General features: G+C 44.1%; 1 protein-coding gene across 2 annotated transcripts in view; it reads left to right on the forward strand.

The window, feature by feature from the left end:
* Positions 1–12,438, forward strand: part of Acot12 (acyl-CoA thioesterase 12) — a 39,439-nt gene extending 27,001 nt beyond the window's left edge. For both annotated transcript variants that reach the window (XM_021208224.2, XM_029544078.1), the window contains exons 6-15: positions 618–774; positions 1,369–1,488; positions 2,206–2,356; positions 3,091–3,146; positions 3,426–3,489; positions 4,366–4,449; positions 7,877–8,010; positions 9,682–9,810; positions 11,080–11,206; positions 11,399–12,438. In XM_021208224.2, the coding sequence (XP_021063883.1) occupies positions 618–774; positions 1,369–1,488; positions 2,206–2,356; positions 3,091–3,146; positions 3,426–3,489; positions 4,366–4,449; positions 7,877–8,010; positions 9,682–9,810; positions 11,080–11,206; positions 11,399–11,548 (1,172 nt within the window). In that variant the 3' untranslated portion in view covers positions 11,549–12,438. The remainder of the gene's footprint in view (positions 1–617; positions 775–1,368; positions 1,489–2,205; positions 2,357–3,090; positions 3,147–3,425; positions 3,490–4,365; positions 4,450–7,876; positions 8,011–9,681; positions 9,811–11,079; positions 11,207–11,398) is intronic.
* The last annotated feature ends 522 nt before the right edge of the window (positions 12,439–12,960 follow it).

Here is a 12,960-nt window from a genome sequence, read left to right on the forward strand (position 1 = left end):
CAAGCTCAGGGGATACTGGTTAGTTCATATTGTTGTTCCACCTACAGGGTTGCAGCCCCCTTCAGCTCCTTGGGTACTTTCTCTAGCTCCTCCATTGGGAGCCCTGTGTTCCATCCAATAGCTGACTGTGAGCATCCACTTCTGTGTTTGCCAGGCACTGGCATATCCTCACAAGAGACCGCAATATCAGGATCCCTTCAGTAACATCTTGCTGGCATGTGCAATAGTGTCTGGGTTTGGTAGCTGATGNTGGGGTGGATCCCCGGGTGGGGTAGTCTCTGGATAGTCCATCCTTTCATCTTAGCTCCGAACTTTGTCTCTGTAACTGAAAAGGCACCAATGTAAATGGAACCATTACTTTAATAATAAAAATCCTGGTGGATTTGCTAGTCCCATCTCTTAAAGGGCCCTCCTGGTTTGTTAGCTCAGCCCAGAATGCTGGAAGCAGATGATTTTCAGAGGTAGGCCACTCTACAGAACCCACTCATGTCCTTGATGTAAGGTTTTAAGGACAATGCCATTTTTCTGAAAGTGTCAGAGTTGTGTTTACTGCAGGGAAGAGGAAGTCCAGACAAGGTCCCATGACTGACCCCACTGTCTCTGTGGTCACTTCGCAGATCCCATTTGTAATGAAGAAGAAGGCACGGCCACTACCATGGGCACTTCTGTCCAGAGCATCGAGCTTGTCCTTCCGCCCCACGCAAACCATCACGGAAACACCTTTGGCGGCCAGATCATGGCATGGATGGAGACAGTCGCTACCATTTCTGCAAGGTTCTCGGCACTGGCCCCAGTGTGGGGCTAGAGGCACAGGAGAAGTGGCTTGAAGTGCATTTCCTTTGTAAAATAGCACAAAGCCTGTGAAATGCATATTTTGTAGCCTTTCTCGCTTTGTGCACCAACCCAGGCAATTTTTTTCCATCAAGGAAAAATTTGGTTTTTGCTCTGTGGATAAATTCACTGAACAGGGAAACTGAGGAACAAGTGTGACCAGTATTGGCCACCAGTTGTCATCGCTCATGCCCTACCCTGATTCACAAGTCACGGTGTCCTAGGACTTTCATTGGGAGGTATCAGGATGAATGTGACACTTGACAACAAAATGCATTAATTTGCTTGGGAGGGACTTCCACTGAGCACAAGAACAATGCCAAGGAACCATCGTTATGAAATGCCCAGTTTGTTGCCTTAAACGTCTGAGGTTCTATGCAGCTCCTCTCCACACATAGTTCTCGCGAGTCAGAGGAGTTGGTTACTTAGAAAACAGGCCGCTTGCTTGTCTAGGGAAGCTATTCCATAGATCAGGTGTTTATGACAATCCTAAGGAAGATGGCCATCGCCTCTTTTCTCTCTGCCTTGTTCCCTTAGCCGCCTGTGTCATGGGCATCCCTTTCTGAAGTCTGTGGATATGTTTAAATTCCGGGGGCCGTCCACAGTTGGAGACCGCCTTGTCTTCAAGGCCATAGTCAACAACACATTTCAGAACAGGTAAAGTATGCTTGCTGTGCACACTTTCAGAGTCGTGCATAAGCCGTGTTCTCACGTCAGCTGGGGAGGGCAGTGTAGGAGCTACATCACAACACCTTCAAATTATTGTTAAACTTCACTCAGTCTGCAGACACACGGTCTTCTGTCCTTCTTGTGCTCTCTCCACACTCAGGACATTGTGACGAGTTGTTTTGCCCCATAGGGTGCTGGGACATCCAGCTGGCTCAGGATGGTTCCAACTGGTATCTGCCATTTGACATACTTATTAGTCCTTCCTGTCAGCATCCATCATGGGTCTGCTGTTACAACCGTGGGTCCAGACTACAGCCTACTTACTCTTAATATTTGCAGTAGATAGTGAAAAGGTCTCACATAGTGTCTTTCTTCTTCTTTTTGATGTAAAATAAAAGGGGGTGGGGAGTATCTCTGTTTTGTACCCAACTTCAGCTCTTCATTCCTTTAAAACCATAGAACTATGGTTTTGAAGGAAGAAAACATGTTTTGAGCACAATGCAATTCACCTTCCCCATTACCCCAGTGGGAGAAGAAAATGGGAACTCACTCCGGCAGGCACTCTTACAATACCATCCTAGTAGGTTTTAGCAGTTGTGGGGACTTGCTGATATCAGAGGAGAAGCACCAGGGACTTGCTTGGTGGAAGGGGCAGTCAGCCATGCCCCAGTCCTCCATGCCCACCACCCTGCATCCCCCTTGCAGTGTGGAAGTCGGAGTGCGTGTTGAGGCCTTTGACTGTCAGGAGTGGGCCAAGGGCCAAGGCCGCCACATCAACAGCGCTTTTCTCATTTACAAAGCTGTTGATGACCAGGAGGAACTCATCACCTTTCCCAGAATCCAACCCATTTCAAAGGTCAGTTGTCACCGCGTAAGCTTCAGCGATCAGACCCGTGAGCACAGAGTTTCACGCAGCTTCTCACTGCCAGCCATGCCCACAGCTTTCCAAAGAGGCGGCTTTCTTCTGTGCCTGAGCCCAGGGGGCCCTTCCCTTTCTTCCCTACATCTCTCTGGTGATTTGTGATGGTGAAATCCCCGGGCACCTCTCTATACAGCTGCTGTGTGGCATGTGGTTTTCTGTGTCGCCTCTCTGTGTCTACTGCTGTGTGCGGGCATCCTGCTCTGGATGCTGCACCACCTTCATGGGAAACCCGTCTTCTCATCCAGGAATCAACTTAGTGCTAATAGTACTCACCTCCTCTAAAAAGTCCAGAGTGAGAGCCGGGCGTGGTGGCGCACGCCTTTAATCCCAGCACTCGGGAGGCAGAGGCAGGTGGATTTCTGAGTTCNGAGTTCCAGGACAGCCAGGGCTACACAGAGAAACCCTGTCTCGAAAACAAAACAAACAAAACAAACAAAAAACAAACAAACAAACAAAAAGTCCAGAGTGAAACCTGTGTGATTTTACTAGCAGAAATTAATATAATCTCCACTTTGAAAAGGAAATGAAAAGAGCCATCACATTGCCTAGGGGCTCAGATATCACCAGGAAGTGTCACAGAGGCACAGAGCCCCTTCCTAGGGGAAGGATACTTAAGGGTCACAGGGCCAAAATGTTAGAAATTGATTGGTTGTACTGTTTTCTTAAAGGATGATCTTCGACGTTACCAGGGAGCTATCGCACGGAGGAGAATTCGCCTAGGCAGGTAAGGGACATAAAGTATGAGGACTTCATAGGCTTTTCTCTATCTGACAAGCCGCTCAACAAATAGTCACTGCCTGGGGTCCTTGCACCCACACAATGGGAAAGGAAAGGGCCTGGTGTTTCCTAAAAGTTAAAAATGGCCCAGCCTGGAAATGGTTCTTCCTGATTCTCACACCAAAGAGAATGTTTTTAAATGGCTGATTTCAAATCAAGAAATTATCATGGGTCACGTATTAAGCATAAGAAGAAAATTGTTTCTTAATATTCTAATTTTTTTCAGGAAATACGTTATTTCCCACAAGAAAGAAGTTCCACTCAGTGCACAGTGGGATATAAGCAAAAAGGTAACAGTTCTACGGTTTGGAATACTTCATGTAAACATTCCATCATCACAAAAGCAGAAGCTGACTAGTTTAATAGATCCAGATTGTACATGCATGGGTTAGACGACAAGGTGAACTGCATAACGCTCTGTTCTAAACTATGTTAGACAAGTCATCAGCTACCAGTAATTCTACTGTTGGGTTTGAACTCTGGGAACAGCCCCCAAGTTCTGACCCAGGACCTTATGCCACAAGCTGGCATGTGATGTTTCCCTGGTGTCTTGCCTTGATGTGCAACGAGTGATCTGCTTATGAGCTTGAGCTTTTATGGAGCTAGAAGGATGAGTTGGGGCCGGGGAGATGGCTCAGTGGCTAAGAGGACTGGAAGCTCATCCAGAGGTCCCAGGTTTAATTCACAGAGGCTCGCATCCGTTTGTATCTCCAGCTCCAGGAGAACTGATGCCCTTTTCTGGCCTTCACTAGCCCTATATACATGTGGTGCCTAGACATGCATACAAGCAAAATATCCATATACCTAAAATGAAAATTAAATGTTAAAACGGGATTAGTCATTTAAACATTTTTGACAATAAAATCTAATGTGAGGTCTAAGTTCACTTATCACACACATTGTTATATATATGCCGTACTGAAGGGCATCTATCTGCTTTGGTTCAGGATACGATCTAGGCACATACACACTTGATGCCTGCATAGTTACCCTGTCTGCGCTTTGAGACAGAAGTTAGATATTAGCAGTAGATACTTTACCTTATGCTCAACATTTTCACTTTGGTTCAATGTATACCTCCTCCGACCATTACTGGTCATTACTGAAGCAGAATACACTTGATTCCCATGAACATATAGCTTCACTTTTGTGTGTGTGCATTTTAGGGATACCTAAGTAACACCAACGTGGAAGCTCTCAAAAATCTGGCATCCAAAAGAGGTTGGGAGATTACCACCACCTTGGAGAAGGTAGGTGCCCAGGGTTTGTGCTGCCCCTGTTCACAGCAAATTCAAGTTGGCATGGCGTCCATGCTTCTGAGGGCTCCTTGCTGCTGCGCTCAAGGTGCAGCAGTTTTTGAAAATGGACTTCGTTCTACTCGTAAACCTCCCTGCTGGGTGACATGGCCACTCCACACCTGTCCCACACACTCCCGGGTCCTGGCAGGTCTGCGTTCTTACATCCCGTCTCTTGCCTTTCACGCTCTCCTCCACACCTCCATCCACCCAAGCCTGAAGATATTGATGAGTGTCTTAGGTAGGGTTTTACTGCTGTAAACAGATACCATGACCAAGGCAACTCCTAGGAGGACAGCATTTGATCGGGGCTGGCTTACAGGTTCAGAGATTCAGTCCATTATCATCAAGGAGGGAGCAGGGCAGGCCAAGCAGGCATGGTGCAGGAGGAGCTGAGAGTTCTACATCTTATTCCGAAGGTAAACAGAAGACTGGCTCCCAGACAGCTAGGATAAGGGTCTTAAAGCCCACACCTACAGTGACACACCTACTTCAACAAGGCCACACCTCGTAATTGTGCCACGACCTGGGCCAACCATATACAAACCATCCCTGTGGCCTGGGCCAACCATACACAAACCATCCCAGTGAGCTTAGGACACATACTTCAAAATCCTCTTCTGACTTAAGGAACTTCTCTCCTCGGTAGCTCATTTCACCATGACTTCTCTAAGACTAATTTGTCTTTGAGCTCTTTTCTGTCTTGTGATGTTTCTTCCACAATTACCATGAGTTGATATTTAAATGTTACCTTGAAATTTAGGTTTCCGATGATCTTTTTCCCAAAAAGGTCATAAATAAGACTTGTAAGAAGGAAGCCTTCCTTGTCTTGATTCTTCGTATCTCTCTTAGCTACTTCTACAATTTTTGCATATTATCAAATTGAAATAAGTGTGTATCATTTGGGGCCTTAAATCTAGGATATTGGAAGATTCTTGCAAGCTAGTGCTTACAAGTACTAGACTCTAAGCTCTAGGGGACATTTTGCTCAACCACTGTATTCCCAGACTATGGTAGTGCCTGACACTTGGAAGACGATCAGGATTGCTGGCTTCGGGGACACATTTGCTATGGACTGTTCACTATCAGTGAAACACCATACTAAAAACCAGAATGCCCAGGAGTCTCACTGTCCTGGGACAGTCCAACTTTGCACTTGCTGTCCCATCTTGACTTCAGCTATGCCTCTGTGTTTCAGTGTAGATGAGTCAGACAGGCTGCTCACCTTGGAATATAAGTAAATTCTAAGGCTACTCTTTGTCAATTTTAATCCTGACCTTAACTTCTGAGCATTTCCTCATTGTTGTTTTGGTTGTTTCTTTTTTTTCCACTATGGAATCCTTCTACTGGGCTCAACAATGGACCACTGCCTTTCTTTGTCCCCTTTGCATCCATGGCATTGGTTCGGGTAGCAGGATAATGAGAAGGACTTCCTGCTATCTTCTTTACCATCTCAGGGAAGGAATAGATGTCATTCATTCATCCACTATGGATCTTGGTGCTGGCTTAACCAGTGAGCTCCATCTATAAAGGTAGAAGGTGGCTACTTCTTTTGGCTCAAGGATAAAATATATCTGCAAGCTGGAGGGCAACTTGCTGGAAAATTGCTGGTTTAATTTCCTAAGGTGGTCACAAGGGAGGACTGGTCACTGAGTTACTGAAACAATAGGAATCTATAGGAGCTCCCTTGTGTAAGCTGGTATTCTGAGGTCAAGATGTAGGTACCTTGGTCACTTCTGAGGAGAGGAATACCTCACCACTCACCCAGCTTCTAGAGCAGTGCTGGTCAGCAGGTTCCTTGGCTTGCAGGTGCATCATGGTCTTCATTTCCACACGGTGTCCTCCCTGTGTGCATGTCTATGTCTAGCTTCCTTTCTCTATAACAACATCAGTTATAATGGGCCTACTGCATTGTGATACAACATCAGTTAGGTGAATTATATTGGCAAAGACCCTATTGCCATATAAAGTCATATTACAAGGTATAAGAGGTTCAGACTCTATCGTGGGATTGTGGGCAGGAGTGTGAAACTCTAAGCAACTGTTTGGCCCAATAGCACAATCTCTCCCCACACCCCAGTTCACCAAAGCGGGCAATCCCAAGGCAACTATGCGACCAGTTCCACTGGCTTGGCTGTGCACGGAGAGCCAGGTCCGGAGACACCTGGCCCCAAGTTCTCTCTGGATTTACACTAATAGGTCTCCTTTAGCTTCTGTGCTGAAGGCAGCCAGGTGGAGTTCTACCTGGATTTGTTTGTATTCATCAAGTGCTCACAGGCTGGGCTAGTTCTTTCTTTTTAGGCTGGAACTAAAGATACACAAGGCCTGGAAGGGATGTGTTTACATAAGTGGGTAGTCACTTGTTTGCTGCCTAAGCTGCTGTAGTTGTGATTTCTCGTTTCTTTAGTCTAGTAGCAAGGATGATATTATGTTTAGATACAGATATATGATTCAACAGAGGCCAGCTCTTCACAGCTTGATTTCTTTCCAACTGCCTGATTCCTGTGGTTGGAGTCCTAACCTCATGTTTGTCTTCTCACAGCCTGTTGCCATGGTAATGATTATAAGATAGAAATTTTCAACACTAACTTCAAAACACCCTGAAAGAAATGGAGAAAACGAGCAGAATAAAAATGTGCTCTTGGTGGAACACATAGTCCTGATAACTAGAAGGAAGAGGAGGAGGAAGAGGAGGGGGAGGAGGAGGAAGAGGAGGAAGCTCAGAGCCACAGAAATGGCATTAGTTTTAGTATATGTCAAGTGACTACTGCTTATCTAACAGATATTACATATTAGAAATTGGACTTGGGTTCCAGAAAGCAAATAACACTAAAGAGGTATGTGCTGTGGGTCCTTTTGAGATATTGTTTGTCCTAGAGATAGTTGGTTTGTTTCCTGGGTTCCTTTGGCCCACTCGAAGCCATGCCTGAAATCCTGGGAGAGTGCTGCCATCCAGTCTTGGGGTAAAGAGGACACGGACCGGTGTAGCATCCTGTGCTCCAGTCTTGGGGTAAAGTGGACATGGACTGGTGTAGCATCCTGTGCCTTTCTCTGTTTTTAGTGTGTGGAGGCAGGAAATATCACAGAAATCAAGAAAGAAAAGCTTTTCTTCTTTATTTTTCATTAACAACAACAACAAAACATGATACAAATGAACTAGCCCAAGTGTTATTTGGATGTCACAGAACTAGCATCCAAGATTGAAGTGAGATTGTTGTTAACCTTAGATGCCTTACCTGGTACAGGCAAGCATGTATGACTGCCCATTTATGTGTGTGCATAAATTGTGTGTGTGTGTGTGTGTGTGTGTGTGTGAGTGTGTGAGTGTCTTTAAAGTAAACAATATATTTTTTCTCTTCTAATTTTTCTTCCTATCTTTTAGATAAAAATATATACCCTGGAGGAGCAAGATGCCATATCTGTTAAGGTTGAAAAGCTTGTGGGCAGTCCAGCCCACATGGCTTATCATCTCTTGTCTGACCTCACAAAGCGACCTTTATGGGATCCCCATTACATGTAAGAACAAATTTAAATGTCTTTTCTTAATCAAGCCTGACATGATGGGAACGATAACTTCAATTGTAGTTCTCCACTGCTCAATGCATGGTGTATTGTTTCAGAAATGTAGAGAAATTTTAGAGCTTGCTCTGCCTAAGCTGCTTCACGAGACTTAAAAGAAAAGCAATTATTACACTCATCTGTTTCTCATCTGCATCGAGTTAGCGTTGGTGGTCCGCATCTGCCGTGATAGCACTGACAACCTCAAAGCTGGTGTTGTTCCTGCTTCTGAGAACACTCCCCGGCCTCATTGCTTCTGAGGAGGCATCCAAAATCTTCTTAGAACCCTCTTCCTGCCAGGATGCTTGCTGCTCCCCAGTGTGATCAGTCAGTCATGCCCTGTTCCCATCCCCCCCCTGCTCCTCTCCCACAGCTTCCTCTCTCATCGGCTCTGGAGCTCTCTCTTCCATCCCATATTGCTGGAATGTGGTTGATCATATCTATGTACAGGTCCTACATCTGCATATGTAAACACTTTAGATAAAGGGTGGTGTATGTATGTGTGTGGGGGGGTGGGTGGGTGTTAGGGAGTTGCATCAGCATCAAGTAACAACAGATTCCTTTTACTTCGTTCTTTAAATCGTATAGCAAATATCAACATACCATTTGTATTACAGAAGTGATATAGAGATGACTTAGAGCATACTGAAGGATATGCATATGTTATAATAAAATACTGTGAGCACCAAATATCTTGGTGTTGTCACAGGTCCTAGGGATGACTACGGAGCTCTGAGCCTTGTATGCTATACTTTGCAGTGACAGACTATACTCAGGCCTAGCCTCCTAGGATACAGAGCACTGCAGCATCTCAAAGACAAGATACCTTGCCTTTCAACAACTTCTTTCAAACTCTTCTCTCACAATTCTGTTTCCTTGGCATTCCGTTTAAATGAAACATAAATAAATGGAGAAGCCAGTGAATTCATTTAAATTCAGCTAACTTGTCTTGTCTATCGGCTTAAGACTCAGGTCTGCAGGAAGTGTTTGCACTTAACTCTCACAAGGACCCCCTAGACAGTACTATCTACATCATACAGATGAGATAATAATATGACTTGTCTGACATAGTACGGCCAGTACACAGTGGTCTGAGACTCAAAAGCAAGTGATTTAGCTTCTGAGTTGCTGTTCTTCCCCGCACACTCTTTCCTCTGGGCTGGCCATCCCATGGTCTACAGCCCGTTTGTCCTCAATATGTTTTACTGTTCCTAGAAAAAATAATTTTGTGAAAAGATTATTACCTTCCTCTGGAGTTTTGAGGGAAATGACCTTGGAGTCAGATAGCTGGTACCTTTCTATCACATGCAAAATGACTCCTTCTGAACAAACAGCTTGTTCCAAAGCCAGCCTTCAAATAGTGTCTGTGTGTGTGTACGTGAGCGTGTGTGTGTGTGTGTATGTGTATGTGCGCATGAGCATGTGTGTGTTCGTACATGAGTGCGTGCATGTGTGTGAGTGTGCATGAGCGTGTTGTGTGTGCGCGTGCGCGCGCGCGCATGCGTGCATGTGTGGGGGTCAGCACAACAGGTGAATACTGATATCAAGAAGGAGGTCACACCAATAACTAAACAAAGTATATTCTGGCAGGTAGAAAGCATGTGTTCAAATACTGTCCTGTTCACACAGATCTTGTGAAGTCATAGACCAGGTGAGCGAGGATGATCAGTTATATTACATCACTTGCTCGGTGGTAAATGGAGACAAACCCAAGGACTTTGTGGTGCTTGTGTCGCGAAGAAAGCCCCTCAAAGACGAGTGAGTATATTAGGCTCATGTGACGTCTCTGCTCTGTCTGTTGGAGACTAGAAACAAAAGAATATGAAGACAAAAAAGTCATCATGGATGGCGTTCTAGTGTTCAATCACATCTCATCCGTTTGTTTTTAAATATATGAATCTTTAGTTACCATTTTGATATGCATTCATGTATTGTGATGTGTGTGCAAAGGACCCATGGACATTCTAAAGCAGCTTTCTTCTGCTCAGATATTAAATTCAATATCCGAAAAACCTTCAAGACTTACCCCTGGTTATCAATAACGGCAGCAAGAAGAATGATAACTAATTGTTGACTGAGAATTCACAAAGGCCCTGAAGCATTAGCTATCTAAACTGGTCCACTGTGTGCTGGGGCCATGATCCAGGATTTGAATATGGCCTTCTCATGTACGCTGGACCACACAGAGCCTGGGATCCAAAGAGTGGCGCCCCAGAAAATCTCCAACACACGTGTGAACTAATGTACATAGGTGCCAGAGAATCTCTAACACATGTGTGGACTAGTGTACATAGTTGCTCACTATAGCATCTGCTATTATGTCAAAGGATAGGGCAAATAAATTGATGTTGCTCTTATAAATGTTGCTAAATCCACAACACAGAGCAGTGTGTGACCTCCAACAAGGATAAAGAAGTCATGGGAGCACAAATATAAAAATGTCTCAAAGTGTTTATCATTAGGTGGGAAAATCAAGTTGTGGGCTATATTTGCAAAGTGAATATATTTGTATAACTATCTATACAAGTGTATTTGCTAATGCTACTTGTATCCATTCATAAAATATAGAGAGCTGCATAACAAAAGGTAAGAACAGTCATTCACAAGGCAGGGAATAGGATTGGAGCTACTGAGTCTCTTGTATCCGTTTATGGTTTGAATGTTGCTTTTCTTTTTAATTAAAAAATGACAGGAAACTGACATCACAACCTGTTAGGGCACAGAACAACTTGAGCAACTCCAGCCCTGTGATGTTACCTCATACCCTAGGTTTGTAGAGAAGGGGTTTTGATGTGGGTCACTCATCCAGACAAGTCAGGTTTTCTGAGCTTACTCCTGAAGAGACGATGAGATTGTCCAAAGCTTGAGGATGTAGCCAGAACTGGATAACTTGCCTAGCATGCAGAAAGCCCTGAATTTAATCCTCAGAACCATAAAACTGGATTAATAAACGCCAGTTAGAACTATAGAACTGTCCTGTCTAACAACCACTCGTACAGAGTTAGACTATGTGTTCTTACCTTTCAGCAATACCTACACCGTGGCACTAATGTCAGTTGTGCTGCCATCTGTCCCATCGTCTCCACAGTACATCAGAAGCGAGGTCATTTGTGCTGGGTTTCTCATCCAGGCTGTCGACAGCAATTCGTGCACCGTATGTTTGATGAAATATTTGTGTCTTAATTCATTCTCCTGGCTATGGGAAGACCTCTTCATTTCCCCCAGATCTCCTAATCACCATAGTCTTTCCTCCTTCCAGATTCACTCACCAACATTTTCAGTCTCTTACTTGAAAGTTCTCCAAGTCAATAAAAACTCACCATGCTGTATTTTCTCTTTGATGCAGGTAGCGTACCTGAATCAGATGTCAGACAGCATCCTCCCTTACTTTGCTGGCAATATTGGTGGCTGGTCAAAATCCATTGAGGAAGCTGCAGCCTCTTGTATAAAATTCATAGAGAATGCTACTCCTGATGGACTTAAAAGTGTGTTATAAATGGTCAACTCTCAACTACCTGCAATTTAATTCCAAATGTGTCCTTAGCCCTTTTACTTGGCAAGCTTTGGGGCCATATAATGATTTAATATCAGCCTAAGCAAAATGCAGTTATGAAGAAATAGAAAAAAAAAAGTGTATTCTGGTGATTTGGAGCCAAACCACAAGACCACTGAAGCCCCACTGTACTGACACTTGGAAATTGCCTGGATATGATCTCACATGATCTATGAAATGGCACAAAATTAGTCAACACTATCACAGATGGCTCCGGATTATAGAAGCTCGATGTGTGTTCTGCAATGATGAGTTTATAAAATGTGAAATGGTTGGCTAAAAGCTGATGAATGGCTAATATTAGTCCATGGGCAGCAGACACTTTTGTCAGGGGTCTCTGAGAAGATGTATTCCATGTTTTAGAACTTTAAATTAGGAAGCATTAAAACATAATGGAATCCAATCAGTTTTTTAAATAGGAACTACTTCACTTTTGTCATTTTACATATATTCCAGGTAGATGGCCAATTTAGTATCTATTTCTATACACGCACACGCCAAGCACCTGTAAAGTGTGATATTAGAGAGAGAATATTAACTGAGCTCTTCTTGTTCATATCTACTCCATTAGTACTTTATCTCCTAGACGTCAACATTTATCATTCTACACCATGATGTGTCTTAACTCATAAGACCAAGCAGAATGTGTCAGGTTAGCCTCCTTCAAAGAATGACTTTTACAAATGGAAGAGGATTTCCATCAGAGTTGAGAGCAGGAGACAGGTTAGTGCTATCCTGCTGCGAGCTCATCAAATTTCTACCTCTGCTCCCCTGCCTGCTCCCACATGCCCACTCATGCCACGCCCACTCCAGTGAAGTCTGCTTGACAGGCCGAGAAGTCTGGAAGCACTCACGAGGCAAAGAGTTTCAAGGAAACAGCCTCCTGGAACCTTGGCATACTCATAACCCGTATACTCAAACCCTATCCCCACGATAGTATGGTGTATGTTCTCTTTCAGTATTATAAGTGCCTTTAAAGATTGAATTTTATCATAGGTGAGCCTCCATCAGTGTTCCAACATCCTAGAAAATCCTTGAAGCCAACAAGCTTGGAATTCAGTAGGACTCAGTGAGAAGGTTACCTATTCATTAACATTCACATTTACTTCTAGTAGAGACAGTGAAACTAATTAGGCATTACAAAGAACAGAGCTCAGAGCTAGTGTGCAGAGTAAACACTGAGGACTGTAGCCAGTCTCACCCAAACAAAGCAATACACATTGGCCTAGCAAATTGGTGGGTTTAACAAAAACTAGCTTTACACCTGCCTGGGGATGTATACAATCCTTTGTTTTGTGTCACTGTAACTCTGTGGATGTGTCCCACCTGGCTTTTCTTGTTTGGTCTTCTATATA

The sequence above is a fragment of the Mus pahari genome, chromosome 11 (genome assembly GCF_900095145.1).
Source record: "Mus pahari chromosome 11, PAHARI_EIJ_v1.1, whole genome shotgun sequence".
Lineage (NCBI taxonomy): Eukaryota > Metazoa > Chordata > Mammalia > Rodentia > Muridae > Mus > Mus pahari.